We start from the raw sequence: 17,334 nt of genomic DNA, 5'->3' as shown, positions 1-17,334 counted from the left end.
ATTAGATACTGGATGTGGATCTCACATTTGTACAAATGTGCAGGGGCTCAAAAGGAGTAGACAACTGAAAAAAGGCGAGGTCGACCTGAGTAGGTAGTGGAGCAGAGTTGTTTTTGTTGTAGGAAGTTATGAACTTAATTTGCCCATAGACTTTTTTTTAGTATTGAACAATTGCTTGTATGTTCTTACTATAAGTAGGAATATCATTTTAGTTTATTGTTGGATAATGATGATTTGTCTTTATTATTAAGAATAAAAATGCTCCATTTATTATAAAGACATATTTTATAAGCTCATTTACAGATGGTCTTTATGTTTTGAGTCTTCAAAAATCCAATGAAACTTCGATATATAACATAAGTAATAAGATATTAAGTCTAATGATTTAAATCCAACCTATCTTTGACATTGTCGCCTTGCCCATATAAATGAGAAACAAATTATAAAACTTCATCAAGATGGACTTTTGAATTCTTTTGATTTTGAATCATATGATACTTGTAAATATTGTCTATTAGGTAAGATGACAAAGGATCCCTTTACGGACACAGTGAAAAGGCCATGAGTGTGCCTAATACATACAATATGTGTGGACCATTACTTCAATTGCTAGAGGAGGTTACAAGTACTTTGTTATATTACTGATGCTTTAGTAGATATGTTTATATTTACTTATGAAACATAAATCTGAATCATTTGAAGTGTTCAAATCTTTTCAAAATGAAGTACATCAACTTAGCAAAACAAAAAGACTCTTTCATCATATCGATGTGGAGAATATTTGAGCCAAGAATTCGATGATCATCTTAATAATTGTGGAATTATTTCACAATTAACCCCTCTTGGAACACCACAATGGAATGGTGTTTCAGAAAGGAGAAATCGAACTTTATTAGATATGGTTCAATCTATGATAAGTTTTTAGATTTCAGCTTGCTTTTTGGGAGTCTTGCACTTGAAACAACTGTTTTCACACTAAATCGTGTTCCTTCCAAAGCAGTTAAAAAGACACTATGAGACATGGACTGGTACGGAACTCAACTTGTCTTTTTTTAAGATTTGGAGTTGTGAAACTTATGTGAAACATTTAGTTTATAATAAGCTAGAACCAAAACTGACAAATGTCGTTTTATGGGGTATCCTAAGGAAACTAAAGAATACTAATTTTATAATCCCACTAAGAACAAAGTGTTTGTTGCTTGAATATATTTCTTTTTAGAAAGGGAATTTATTTTGAAAAGAATCTGTGGGAGTAAGGTACAACTCGAAGAAGTTCAAGAATAACAAAGTAACACTGAATTGCCTTTAGGTACTAAAGTTCAACAAACTGTGTTTGACACGCCTCCAGTAACACAAGTTTTACGTAGATCTGATAGAGTACGTCATGATTTTGAGAGATATAAGTTTCTTGTGATTGATAGTCATGACGTATTGTTAGTGGATCAAACTGAACCCAATATCTATCAAGAGGCTATTTCATATCTAGACACTGAGAAATGGTTAGAGGCCATGAAGTCTGAAATACAATCCATGTACGACAATCAAGTTTGGACCTTGATTGATCCACCTGAAGGTACTAAAAGCATTGGATGCAAAAGGGTTTTCAAGAAGAAAACTGACATGGCAAAGTGCATACTTATAAAACAAGGCTAGTTGCGAAAGATTTTAGACAAACTCATGGTATAGACTATGATGGGACGTTTTCACCTATAACTATGCTTAAGTCTATTAGAATTCTTATTGCTATTGTCGCATATTGTGACTATGAGATTTGGCAAATGGATGTCAAAACTCTGTTTCTTAATGGAAACTTACTTGAGGATGTGTACATGACACAACCTGAGGGTTTTGTACAAAATGAGAATTCTGGTAAAGTATGCAAGCTTCAGAGATCTATTATGGATAGAAATAGGCTTTACGGAGTTGGAATCTTCTTTTGATGGGTCAATCAAAGAGATTGGATTTATTAAATGAAGATGAACCTTGTGTTTACAAGAAAGTTAGTGGGAATGCAGTTGTGTTTTTGGTCTTATATGTTGATGACATTTTACTCATTGAGAACGACATTCCTACTTTGCAGAGTGTCAAGTCTTGGTTAGGAAAGTGTTTCTCAATGAAAGACTTAGGCGAAGCTGCCTATATCCTTGGGACAAAGATCTATGGAGATAGATCTAAAAGGCTAATCAGTCTAAGTTAAAATGCTTATATATAGAAAGTACTGAAGAGGTTTTAGTATGCAAGATTCTAAGAGAGTTTTTACATATGTCTTATGGTATTACTTTTAACAAGACTCAGTGTCCTAACTCTGAGGATGAGAGAGATCACATGAGTAAAATCCTTTATGCTTCGGCAATAAGATCTATAATGTATCAGCGAGGAAGAGGAGGTGCATTGATGCAGGTTAGCTTCTTTAGGCATCTGATTTTTTCAGTCCGTGCTTATCAGAATATTAGTTGCTTTTTTTTCTCACCTATTTCCACAATGCATAGTTATCCTGTTATAGTGACAAAACATATATAATGAAAGGAACAAGAAGAAATTGACGAAACTCAACAAAATTAAGAAACCAATGTATAATATATTGATAATAAAATTGTGAAAATATGACTGATGTACCTTTTTCAGTATAAACTTTTGTTTGATTATTTTCTAAAGATTCATGCTGTCAATCTCTTATTTTCTTTTTTCTTTTCCCTAAAAACTACAGATGGAGCTTTGTGATGTTCACAGTGAAACAAAGTAAGTTTCTGCTTCGGCCCTGAAGAGACTGTGAAAGTATGCATCATAACTTATTGAACTTTTTACCGAGTTGGCTTAATTTTAAGGATTTTTGGTATGGTTCTGGTATTGCATTTAGCTTGGCATTTAGATGCGCCTTAAGATTATTGTTTGTCTATGTTAGGTTAATGCCTTATCATTTGTTGCAGGAGCATTTGTTGAGGAGAAGTCTTTCACAGGTTTGTACACAGAAAAATAATACTGCGTTTCTGAGTGAGTGAGTTTAATTTGTTTTTGCCATCATTTTTAAGACTTTCAGAAAATATTTTGCTTTTAAACTGAAGGAAAATTTCTGCAAAATCAAATAGTTCTATTTCTTTTGTATTGGTTTTCAGGCCTGAGACATTTGACCAACTGCAAGTACCATTGGACTTATTTGGCAAGTCTGCTGCTTACCTAAAAGGTTGATAAAATTAAGTCTGGTTTGTTCATTGGTCGTGTACTTGGTCTGCTGGAAGTAATTTTAATTTACCTTCTATAACTAGTTTTAGCATGCATCCTAAACACCTTTGGAGGCTTTACCTGTGTGCTCCACTTTCTTAAAGCATTAAGCCCTAGTGTTTTTATATATTTTCCTTCTTTTCTTAAAAGTATGGTTGTGAATTTCTTTCGTTCCCCTCTACTGTTGATAGGTAGCACTTTTCTTTTATTACAATTTCAGTTCATGATCTGTGTTTGTTAGCTTCCAGGATTTAACTTGTATCATCTCGCTAAATGTTATTTCATTCATAACAGAGGAAATAAAAGTTAGACTACAGTTATACGATGGAAGACCATTGACTGCAGCAGTTCCAAAATGAGTGACATATACTATTAAGGAGACACAAACTCCAATGGGGGGTTTCAGCCCCCTCGGTATGTATCTTAATATGTTAATGCTCATTTGTCCCTGACTATATTACTATCTGTCATTTTGTTAAACCGTTTATACCTACATTTTTTGAGAAATGATTTTTCATTATTCTTGCATGAACTTGTTCCAGTTATTATAGACATAATCTATTTGACATGCTGCTGAAAAGATCGCTCTTGAAATTCAAACACTAATGCTAGCTCTACCTACATGATTTATCTTGTTAACAAGTATTATAAAGGACCAGTGGAGGTTTATTTTACTTGCACGTTATGAGCCTCTCTTTTCCTTCAACTTAATACATTTATGACTATTCTATTAGTTGGATTATGACGAAAACCAAATTCATAGTTTTTGGAATGATTTTAAATGAATTTGCTTTCGAGCAGGGGAAGCTTCAAATTCATTTGCACCTAAAAGATTTTAGCATCCTTTTCTTTTTGTATTTCTTTTTCCCCTTGTTTTACTTCATTGAGAAATTAGTAAATGATTGCTTGTGATAATTCAAAATGTAATGTCACTACATTTTGACATCATAGTAAGTTTTGTTAAAATGGCAATAATCTCTGTCAAAGAATGCCACTTGCTAGACCTCTTGTAGACTTGTGGACTTCAACATTTTGTCTTTACACTCCTCAATGGTGCAGGTATAAAAAAGCTTTGCTGGACAATGGCCTTACTGTTCAAGTAAGTCAAACATGCAGTTTTTTTCTGTGTTGTTGAATCTGCTAAAAAAAAATTACTTGTAGGCATTTCACTTCGCTGTGCATGTAGATTGTTATATATTCGGTATAGTAGAACTGCTAGTGATGTGGGAGTTGAGGGTTATAATTCTGTATTGGCGAAGCTTAAAGGACAAAACACCAATAGCATATTGTTGTTGGTCCTAAGTGGGCATTGCTAAAGAAGGATGAATAGCGCTTAAAAAACATTATACTTTGAACCTTAAACCTGTTAGAACTGTCGGAGCACCCCATGGCGCAGCAGAAACAAACACGATGGCCTCTACTTAGTTCACTCGATTGAGAGCAAATATTTTTTTTACTTTTCTCAAAAACGTTTTGAGAAAAACGGCTAAAAAGATCAAGAAACGCTGCTAGACCCTTGCTTATCTTTAATACACTAATTACCCTAACCTTTAGGTTTTTAATTCCAAATTAATTAAAATTTTATTTTAATTATTCCGAAATAAAATCTTCTTTAACTATTCCAAATTAAATATTCATTAAAAGAGTTGTAATCAGAATTACATTCTTTAATGTCCACTTATTTATTCGGGCAATTAAATTATATGTATATCAAATATACATATATTAACTCTAATTACATTGTACAATTTAATATTTGCCCATTTCAACCTACAGTGTGATCCTGTAGGTTCTTGTAACATTGATAGTAATTATTAGAAGCATTCTGACATTACAAACAATGAGCGACATCTACAATATATCGTTGTCACCTAAGTTACAAGAAATCATGATTCGACATATCATCTTCTTGATTGACTCTTTTATTTATTACATTCTTTTGTCCATATATTTAGAATAGGCACAAGTCTTGGAATAGTCGCACTTGTATGACCCATATTATTTCTTGATATCTAGAGTAGACTATAATTAACGAATAATTTGTGATATCTCATATCAACTTATTCGAGCATGACCATGCATTTCTAGTCTCACTCAATCAAGTGGCATGTGATATATTTCCTATTAAGTAGGAATGACAAATCATTTCTTAATCATTCACATCCCACTACATATATCGATATATGTTCGATATCAGTCTTTATAGTGCAACCAGTTACGGAGCATGTTTAACTGTATCAAAACATATAACAATATATGTTGAGATAGTAATGATCTCAAGTTTAAGGATCATACATATAGTCATCACCATGAGCAATGTTGTGACCGTCACATAATAATCCAAGACACATGCTCATAGTGGATCAATCCAATATGTCTTTCTCTAACAACATATTCATGCATCGATTCTGATATCTCTATGTCAATGACAATTCATTGTCATCAATCAATAACACGTTAGTCTTAAACATATTAATATTGTTCATACCCATAATAATATTGATCTAAGGATATTTAATAATAATCATATTATTATATGGACTTTATTATCTTTCAGTTTATGTTAGACACAAATATATAATTGAAAATAATAGTGATAATGTCTTTATTCAATAAAATCGGTAAATAAAATGTGTCCATACAATAATCATATGATTGGTCTTTGCGCGTACTCTAACAAAACTGTAACATCCCAATCTATGAGTTAAAATTTCATATGATATTTATAGAAGTGGTCTAATTAAAATTTTGGCTATCAAGGAATTTTGAGAAGGTTGAGAACTCTAAGTATAATTTTGCCTTACTTTGGGTTCAAAAACTCTAGAATTCACGTAAATTCTATACATTATTGATTGATGTGAATTTGTTTATTATTATTAATTTTATAATATGGGGGAAGAGTTTCTTTATTTTATGATTTCAGTAAAATAATGGTGGTGGGTGCATTTGATAGAGTAAGACAATTTTATTTGTCCTACTATCTGTCTATTCCAAAGAGTTGGTACGCTCAACTGCTCACAACTCATGTTAGCAATGACGAATATGAGCACTTTGTTGAACCCACTCCAAAATTATTATAAAATTTAACGCTAAAATCAGTGAAGAGAATGGTGGAGTACAAGAATCCGGAGGTTGTCTCGGTGGTGAGACGCTAACGATAACTCAGGTGACGACCATTTCAAATCGCGACACCGCCGTCCAAGTGGAGTTCTTGGAGGCAGCTCGGCCTGCTATCAAGGTGAGCAGCGATTGGGTGATGGAAGGAATGTAAAGAGGTATGGACAATTACGGTGTCACCATTAGTTTTGGTGCAACCTCGCAGCGCCCTCGCATCGCAGAACCAAACAAGGCGCTGCTCACCAAAAAGGATTTCATCATAAACGCCTATCGTGATCACTGTATATTCATGGGCCGCGGTGGCACCCTGCTGGAAGTTTTCGTCGAGCTAATGGGGACAGCCGAGTGGAGAGCTTCGAAGAGTACATCATATTACAAACATAGGGATTTTTTCCTGGTTTGAAGGTGGACGATGTAATCACTTGAGAAAAGGAAAGTCCAATGCCTGAGCCTTCAAAATTGATAAATGATGAAGGAGCAAATCACATGGGTTGTAGGAAAAATTTAATAAATGATGAAGGGTAAATCACAACAGGATTCATCCAAGTTTGGTGAGAATTCAACCTTTTCTTCTATTTTCTATATAATTATGAATGTTGTCTAATGGTTTGAATAAGATTATTTTAGTCACTTGCCTTGGTAGCTAAGTATTAAATTGACCCTTTGAGTTCTTAATTTTTTCAGTTATGTCCCTCTATTACATAAAGGATTTTTAATAAGTTATTTTTATGGCTAGGAAATTTATTTTGGAATTTGAGTTCGATATTTAAAGGTCTTGGTTCTTGAGAAAAAGATTGGAAGCTAGAAACTGAGTTGGTGAGCTTAAATTCAAGAGTTATTGTTTGGGTTTTGTCGACATCTTGAGTTCGATTCCGCAGTCCGTTTCGCCAAACTTGAACCCGATAAGCTGTTTTTGACTGATTTATCACCCGATTCGATCCGTTTTTCAGAATTAAGCTCATTTTTATGTAGTTCCTGTTGATATGCATATGAAGAATTATTGGAAGATGATTTTAAGATCGAGGGCGTTTGAATAGAATTTTTATGATTGATGAGTATGGCACGGAAATCGAGGTAATACATTACTACCTTATCATGCTTTATGGAACATGTTGGTGTTGATAAATGCATGAATGTATGTTTGGTCTCATTTGGGTATTTAATTAATTCATACACTCGATATGGATGCGGTAAAAATTAGGTAAATGAATACGACTCGGATGACTGATATAAGAAATTGATGGATTGTTAGAATTAAATTATGAGTTCTGTGATTAATGATAAAGAAATTATCATGGATTTGTAACATATAATTTATTTCATCAAAGGTTAAATGTTAAAGGTACTTGGATGAGAAATTATGAGAATACTTCAGTAGGGTAAAATTAAGAAAATACCCTTGTATTGTAAAAAGACAAGATTTGACCATGGAAGTGGGATAAGAGGTTTTTAAAGACATTGATATGATAAAACTACTTATGAGCATAAGAAATACTAGTTTTGCTTAGAAAATTTAGATAACCGGTTTTTAAACCCATGAGGGTTTGGGCAAGAATCTAGAAGTCTGTTAAGGAATTATTTCAAGATCAGAGAATTTTCGGAAAAGCAATTAACCATAGAATCTTTATATTATAATTATTTTCGTTAAGAGTTAATACCGAAGTTATCAAGTTAAGAAATTACGAAAATTCCCTTAAGAGGTAAAAGTAGCCCGAATTGACCCTGAATGGAAAAGTACTCAAGAAGTCATGCTTAAATCGATGAATTTGTAGTTTCATCGTTAAGTTATACGTTTATACAGAAAATTTCTGATAATCGGTAAATCTCCAAGTTATGAGTAAATACATGAAGAATAATTTAACGATGGTGCTCTTTTGACAGAATTGTTCAAAATGACTGAAATAAATGATAAGTTTGAATTCGATAATAAGATCGTACGGAGAGAAATGATTGTAATACACTGGATCTATAAAATGTCCAGAATACCCTTAGAATGCAAATGACTAAGAATATCACCAAGCTCAGGAATGATTGGATATCCTCGAGATCTGAAATGAATAGAATAAAACTAAACACCAAAATGACCAAAATACCCTTATGGCCTAAACTAAGTAGATGTTTTGGATTAATTAAGGAATCCAAGTAAATATGGGTGTTGTAATACCCTTAAAAGTTATGGAACACAATTTAAGTGAGTCGACCAACCTTAATGACGTGTCAGTACCTGAATGACATGGATATCACTTGAATGTGTGCCCGTCTCCTCAAGTTTGGATTAATGATAATTTTGGAAGTACTCAACTCAGCTCAACTCTAGATCACATCTGATACTAAGAAATGAATATTCGTTAGAGAAATCAACCAGGAAGATCAAATTGAATTGAACGAAAGTACAATATGTATATGAAATTTAGAAACGTCTGTCTTACTCTGGAAAATCCCGAAGTAACTAGAATGAACTGGAATGCTAAATGAAATAAGTAATCTCAAGGACTGAGAATTAAGTAAGTGATTGGATAAGCCTGGAAACTCATATGAACTTACATGATGTATCATCCCTATGAATTATGAATCATAAATCAATTACGTCGGCATTTCCTGGTATAGTTGAAACATGGAAATGAAATTAAGACATTAGAATATGTAACACCCCCAACCCGTACCCGATCCGGCTACGAGTCCGAGATGTCACATTGACTTTTCAAAACCTTTACTTGAACAAAATAGTAAATAATTTTAAAACTTTACTAAATACAATTGACTAATTTACATAAATTAGTACCATATGATTTTACAAACCAATTAGAGCATATCAAATTCCAAAACTTTATTTACATGCCAACTACCTCTATATACCAATTACATATATTTTCTGATCTGAACTTTGTAAAGGAGATATTGACATGTCTAGCTCCACATTGCTCTCTATATCTTTTCGAACCTACGTGTGAAACAATCACACGCTAAGTCGATGACTTAGTGAGGCAAATAAAACATATAATAGAAATCATAAACATTCCATATAACAAAACACATGAACATTTAATACTAACTTATCATACAAAATCATATAACAATTTCATACAAAATCACACATCTTTTTATATAACAAATACACTCATGTACATATATCATCATCTACTTTCTTAGCATTATCATATATTATTATCATTATTTATATCATTGTCATCAAATTATTTATCACCTGATCTTATATTTATCATTTCTGTATATCATATAAAACATATATCATTTCACCTAGAAACACCCATAACATCATACAATTCATATAACGCATTTCGTATAATAAAAAACATATCCATTATATATATATATTTGTTATTGTTTCTTTATTAGCCCATGATACACTAGTGAGAACTAAATATATTTGAGTGAATTGAGGTTGTGCACAAATGTTGCCACCACAGCTCGTATAAATGCACCGAAGTGCTGCGTAGAATTGCACCATAGTGCCACGTAGAATTGCACCGTAGTGTCATATAATAATGTCCATAAGGACCACATTTCATTCCTTACGAACCATATACATATGCCAAGAATCACATAGGTGTCTCAACAGACCCCATACATGTTCCAAAGAATACATATATGTCCCGAAGGACCGCGTAGACCCTCGACTCTTGGCATGCCAACTATACCCCTAGCTCTCATGACACATAACATGGGCATTATCATTTATTTCATTTCATATTCACAAATTCATATTACTTATCTCTTATCGCATGTCTGATCTCTTATAATCATGTAATCACATAGCTCATGTCATTTCTTGTGAAATCACACATATCATGTAATACATATAACTCCTATACTTTCTCATATTCACATAGGTAATATCATAGGACTTATATCTTTTCATATGGTTTATGTTCTATTCTCTTATATTCACATACATGTAATACATATCAAACATGTTTACATAAATCATTTCTATATAATTCACATGTACTTATATTTTTTTTTCATATACTCACATAGTCATATAATATAATATTTCATATGACCTCATATATCACATCACTTATATACATATCCAAATATTCATAGATATATATCACTTAAATTATTCCTATTTACATAATTTATGGTCATATAGTTCCTATCACAAGTCACTTATCTTATCTCTTCTTCTCATATGTTCATATTTATCATACAACACATAAGTTTTATTGCATATTTATATCACATTCATATATCACTAATTCATAATATAATTTACATCGCATCATCTATCTTATTCTTTATTTCTTGGTATGGACTTATATTACATAACCTATATTATACTGATAAACATATATTACTTCTATTATTTCTTTTATATACAAATTAATCAATTTACTTAATTCAATTTCATATAACTCCTATAATTTTCTCATATCACTCCATATTCAAGTTTCCTAATTGATACATTATTCTCATTTCATTCTATAACTAATCTTATTTAGTTTCTTTCAATTCACATTAAATCATATAACGCTATTATATTAAATTCTTATAATTAATTATACCACTATGTACACTCATAATCCCATTATTCATATAACTTTTCCACATAATGACCTAGTTTCTATCGTTTCTCGTGGATTCACTTTCATCATATTCTTTTATTTTTACATATTTTATTTCATAATCCTATACTCCCTTTATCATATGATTTATGTAGGTTCTCTTATAACTCTTCATAAACATATATTTTCCATTCTATATATTACGTAGATCTTATCATATGACTTATTCTTTATACTTACATAAATTATAACACATACAAGAACATATCAGCTCATATAATCAATCATACATACATTTCATGTCATTCGCCTACTTATAATCAACACTTCATGCATAATAAAACAACTATCAGAAATAGACTTATCACAAGTCCAATTTCCTTATAATCCTATAAAATAAGATGCACTCATCTGGGCCTCACTAAGTTAATATCGATCTCTCATATTTGCCTTGATCGATCTTATTTTCCAAATGTTCCGGAAATGATTTATGCTCGGTATCTACACAAATATACAATTTAAGGCAATCTATCAAAATCTAACCTTATAACTTGATACTAATAGCTTAAACGACTTTAAGAAATCAACATTTCCATTTTCCTTTAGGGGGTATCGATACCCTACTGGGGGTATCGATACCCTCATGACATTCTGGAATTCTGCTCGTTTGAGAGGGTATTAGTACCCCTTTGAATGGGTACCGATTCCCTCTATCCCAGAAATCATTTTTGAGCTCGAAAATCCACTTGATTCAATTCAAACGCTTCATCTTTCATCCCATTTCATATTCCTAACTTACATATACATACTTAAACTCATTAATATTCATTTATCTCATCTTTAACCTCAAAATTCCATTTTTCTTATGGAAATCAATAACCATACCAAAGTTTCCATGTTATCCAAACTTAATTATAACACTTCTAACTTCTTATTCTTATAGATGACAAGTCAAATTCATCTCCAAATTCGTTTAAACCTTCTTATTCAAAATTTCACTTAAAACCCCATATTCTTTAATCTCTTCTAACATCTTCATCTTTGAGTTTTTACTTATCTTTAGACTTCCTTAAGATTTCTTACTTTCCAAAGAATCAAAACCAACTTAGAATTTAAATAATAATCATCTAATAAAAATTCTCACCTTAGCTCTTGGCTTCCATGCGTGAAGAAGAAAGGAGAAGAAGAAAATCTGGAAACTCATTTCCCCTCATTCCCACGTTTTTATATCCCTTAAAAGAGAAATAAAATCTTCTCTTAGAAAAGACCATAATACCCTTATTACTTTCAAATTTACTATTAAATCCAACCTCAAAATTCTCCAATTAAAATTCTAAACTTTTTAACTTATTTCAAAATTGAACATAATACTTTCAAAATTCACCTTTAAGTCACTAGCCCGATATTGAGGATGTTACAGAATATATGTTTGTCTCCTTAAGATCTGTTCAGTGATGACTCAGAAGATGAACTATGGACAAGAATATTTGGTATTAAAGTGTAAACACCCTGGAAGGACAACGAATTGACCAGTCGATAAGTATTAGTTCTGGGAACTATTCATCTAAGAGTTGTTCGATAATCCAATCAATCGACATAGATTGTAAATGTCCTGAACCTTCATTTCTTCCTTATCAGCTCAATTCACATTCTGAACAACTGATGATTCCATCAGTTATTGATCTCTTCCAATAGTGATTCTAAATTCCAACATTCTATCAACATACTGAAGATTTGTGTGTCTCTTCCTGCTAAGATTATCATGTACCTCTGAATAATATCTATAAACTCTGGTGTGTTCCCTAATCACATAAATATTTTATTTGATTTCCGACTTGAATTTTGTTCTGATACATTACCTGAATTCTGTTATGATTTCTGATCTGGATTCTGTTCTGATATCTTATCTGAATTCTGTTTCATTTCTGATATCTCCGTTTACTGACGGAGAAATGTTTTATATACGCGTCTGAAAATCTATTTTATTTCTTCGTACTGATAAATGATTTTATGAGTTTACATGTTCTGATAAAAAAGTTTTAAATTTTCCTCTATTTTTACAGTGAGTCGCTCCGGTGACCCTAATGTGACACTCTAGATCGGATCAAGTTACCCATATCGGTCTGGAGGGTTACAAAAACCAAATGAAAGAGTTCACGAAATGACAAAATATGAAATGGTTGAGAGAAGTTGAATGCACTAACAATTTGGAGTGGCCCAACCCTCCTAAACCTACATCCTTCACCTTGACAATCCTTGTCAAAGATTTCTAAGGCTGACTTCATTAAACCAAATTAGAATCTCAAGGAGTGCTCCCGAACCTGAATCTCGTGAAATTACAGTTGAAACAATGTGTAACCGATCTATGTACACCGAGATAAGTCAAACAGATTTACTTGGTTAAATTGAATTTAAATGTTAGTCATTTTGCCAAAACAACATTTTGGTCTAGCGGCAAGAGGCTTGTGAGTTGTGATGCATGAGAGCTTGGGTTCTAATTTAGTAATCTTTGCAACACCGTACCCCCAACATTGTCCCAAAGATGAAAAAGAAAAAAGTTTAATATTCTTTTATACCACACACTGTCTTCATTAGTGCTGTCTAGGGCGTTGGACGACTTTAGGCACTAGTCCAAGGTGCCAAAAAAGTGCTCTCCTAAGTAAAGGGAGGCACAATATAAAATAAGCTTAAGATGTATAATTATAATATCTAAAAGGTAATCTAATTTATACCACAAAATATTCCAAAATTTCTCCTTTTTTGTTGGCAATATGCATGAATTTCTTTTGGTCTCATGTCAGTTATTGAATACTTAAATGGTTAAAGGAGGGTAAAACGTAACATTGAAGTTTTTGTCATATCAAAACAACAGTTAGTGCAAGACTAACAATATCTTGGCTCAAACTTTAGTAAAATTGAAAATACCAAATATAGCCCTAAAATAAGGCTTGAAAAAGAAGTAAGATCCTACAAAATAACCTTAATAATCTAAAATAGCTTAGATGTATGCAAAGATTTAAATCTGTAAAATATGTATAAAAAGGTCCGAAAAGATTAATGTCTTAATCCCTCAACTAGGATATTTCCATCTTCCATTTCTTGGACAATATGCATAGATGTTATTGCTTAATTGTTGTAGAACATGTAGTGACAAGGTTTCTTTAACCTTGTGCTTATAGGATTCTAAGGTGCTCTGACATGCCATTTTATCTTTCTAGTTAATGTGAAAATATGGTGATGCTCACCCAATTCCAACTTCCTTAGGTACCACCCTATCTTGATACAGGTGAAGAAATAATTATCAATACTGAAGATGATTCTCACCTTGGCAGGTAAATTTCACTACAACATTTCTCCTATAATAAATTGCATCACCTACTTTCTTTGTATCAAATATTTGAGGCTTTTTGTGGACATTTGGTTGCTTTTAGAGAACATTTTGTATGTCAAGAATGGTTTATCTGCTTGCTTCTGGCTTTTAACCTTTTTCTCCTCTCTGTTTCCTTTTTTCAGGGCGAACTAATACATTTTCAGGGGAAGGTTTTGAAATTGGCGGTGTGCTTTTAGTCTGCTGCAACCATATTTATTCCAGATTTTTTTTTATCTGAAATTTGGTTGGCCTCTATGATGTTGTTATGCTTCAGACCGTAGAGGAGCATGTTTTTCTTTTTCATTTTAAAGAATTAAATCAATAAAAATATATTTTGGGGAATATTTCAAAATGTTTTTCTTGGAGAAACCTATAGAAGTTGTTAGGTGTGTCGAGTGAAATTGCTGCATTGGATAACGTAGTTGAACCAAAATGAGTAAAACAGAAGTGACAAGCAATAACTTCTTTTATGCACATTATTGTCGCCAACATGCTTCTATGTTCCTCGTCTTCTGTTGAACTGTCATATTTCCCTCTCCCTGTTTTTTCACTTTGGAAATATCCTTAATTTGTTTTAAAGTTCATTTTAACCCACGAATGACATCTGATTATCCGCTACAGAACAAAGAAAAGAAAAAGAAAACATGACTTTGATCACAAACACTTGGTTTATTTAGCAAGACCCTTTAATATTATATTTATATATTTATTTTATAAATTAATATGGGGGGAAATGGAGGTTTCCTTTACTGTGATAATAATACATTTGAGGGCTTGTTCATGATTCTCTCGTGAACTTCTCTGATGTGGAAACATGGACAGAAACATCGGAACAGATGGAGGCTAAAATCAATCACACATCCAAAAAACCCACCTGATCTCTCTCTTCTACCTGTCTGCTGCACTAGAGGCAATCCATAGACGGGATTCGGATCCATGTATTGCTGATAGGATGGAGTTGCTGCTGTGAAAATGAGACTTGACTCAGTATCTTGTGTGGGGTGTTGAACCTGATCGGTTGGGGATGAAAATTCAGGGAATGGCTCAGCCTGCTCTGGCGTTGGAAACTCATCCTGGGTCAACTCAGCCTGGAGCCATGGCGGTAACGGTGGCGCCGAAGGCTGCATTGAGGAGCTCAAGTAACTGCTTTGATAATAATGGGAGGAATGCACTGAGGCGCTGGAGTAACAGATATGGCAATAGGAAGGAGAGAATGAAGATGAAGGCCGAGGGGCAATGGACTTTCTCTTTTTCGACCAGAATTTGAGTTTCTTCACAGCTTTAAACATTTTCATGGTTTTCATTTCCAGAACACCGAGTTTGCCGATGCTGAAATAATTGCGCTGCTTTTAACGCGTCGTTTATTCATAAGAAAAATGCGCTTCAAGAAGCGGATTTTAGATTCCCTTTTACAAGATTTTCAAATTTTATGACCGTTGCCACAACGGCACTTCACCTTTACTTGAGAAAAGGTTTTATGGAGGACTATGTCATAAACACTAAATAATTGAGCCAAAGAGCAAGTTTCAAATTTCCTTTTGGTGCATAAATGATTTTTCGTCAAAAATAGGTGTCCAATGTTTTCTCCGTTATACTTTTAGGTGTCTACCGTTAAAAAATCGTTAAGTGTATCACGTTCAGATTTTAAACAATATTTTATTTTTTAAAAATAAAAAAAATATAAACGTGACATGTGTCACTTAATGTTTTTTTAACTGTAGACACCTAAAAGTATAACAGAGAAAACATTAAACACATATTTTTAACGAAAAATTCTTTAGGCACTAAAAGTCAATTTAATGTATAATTTAGACACCTAAAAGTGTATTAAGTCATTATGATATAATAATAAGACTTAAGAGTCACTTTTGTCCTGTTGTACACCCAATTTATCATTTTTGCCCCTTTGATATTTTCAAATCAATTTAACCCTTAAAGTTATATAATTACAACATTTTATACCCTAAGTCCTAATTTAAACCCCTAAATCCTACACTCGAAACTCTTAACTCCTAAACCTAATTTAAAATCTTAAACAATAATAAATATTTTAAATATTGATGTAATCGAACAATTTTGATAGCTAAATTGATGCGAAAATGATAAATTAAGTCAATCACAAGAACAAAAATAACCCTTAAATTTGATAATAAAAAATATATCAAAAATCCATTTTGAATATAGAAAAAATCAATCCAATTCATTCAATTAACAAATTTACATAAAAAAATGGTCTTATCCGAACAGAAAGACAAAACCCGTTATAGTTTTGATACTATATATTAAACATTTAACATAAGATCAACCGATGATCAATTAAAATATTCAATTAAAAATATATGATTATAAAATTATTATAATAAAAATATAACTAATTATTAATGAAATTCTAACTTAATTAATATGGTTTTTCTTATTAAAATTATTACGGTTATCATTGTAACTAAAACAATCAAATATGTATAGTCCAGGTTAGTTATTGATCGAGTGTTTTGTGTTTTATTATTTTTAATCTATTTTTTATGCATCCGATGTTTCAAGACTGAGTGATGAGTCATTTCTTTGTCATAGCTCCTGTGATGGTCCATTTGTTTAAAAGGAAAAAGGGTGATTAGGATCTTAAGCTTCTAAAACTGGGTAATTAACAATGCTCGGCCTTGGGTCCAACCAACCCTTTGATTAGCTAATGGCCATGTATACAATACATTAGAGAAAACAATGTGCTTATTGCTTATCCATTAATAATAATACCTATAATAAAATACAATTATACAAAAAGTGCTTATCAACCTCAGCTTAATTAACTATTTTTTACTCTTTCTGATAAAATAAGCCTAATTAACTTTGATCTCAAACTTCTGCTATCAATGGGTTTGGTCACGCAAAACTGGCTTATAGAAATATAGCTTAAGGTTTTATGTTTGAGGGATAATTATATTCATGTTTAATATAATTCAAGTTAGCTAGTGGATAATGCCACCTTGTCTCAACCGACCATACACACGAAACGATTGTGTGATATAAATTAATTAAAATTAGTATGATCAATAATATATTCATATAAATTAAATACAATTTTATTAATAATCAATCGGTACA

At 32.2% G+C, this 17,334-nt stretch overlaps 1 protein-coding gene and 1 pseudogene across 1 annotated transcript; one reads left to right on the top strand and one right to left on the bottom strand.

The window, feature by feature from the left end:
* Nucleotides 1–1,509: 1,509 nt before the first annotated feature.
* Nucleotides 1,510–14,438, top strand: LOC120148402 (annotated as a pseudogene).
* Nucleotides 14,439–14,963: 525 nt separating this feature from the next.
* Nucleotides 14,964–15,570, bottom strand: LOC120148291. Its single transcript, XM_039161454.1, has one exon. The coding sequence runs from the start codon at nucleotides 15,537–15,539 to the stop codon at nucleotides 14,982–14,984; it is 558 nt and encodes a 185-aa protein (XP_039017385.1). The 5' UTR covers nucleotides 15,540–15,570; the 3' UTR covers nucleotides 14,964–14,981.
* Between the last annotated feature and the right edge of the window lie 1,764 nt (nucleotides 15,571–17,334).

The sequence above is a fragment of the Hibiscus syriacus genome, unplaced genomic scaffold, assembly GCF_006381635.1.
Source record: "Hibiscus syriacus cultivar Baekdansim isolate YM2019G1 unplaced genomic scaffold, ASM638163v2 tig00110956_pilon, whole genome shotgun sequence".
NCBI lineage: Eukaryota > Viridiplantae > Streptophyta > Magnoliopsida > Malvales > Malvaceae > Hibiscus > Hibiscus syriacus.
Note: the sequence above shows the minus strand (reverse complement) of the source record. Positions and strands in the feature narration are given on the sequence as shown.

Coding starts and splice junctions, on each gene's coding strand:
- LOC120148291 (XM_039161454.1), bottom strand. CDS start 15,539: ATGAAAACCATGAAAATGTTTAAAGCTGTGAAGAAACTCAAATTCTGG.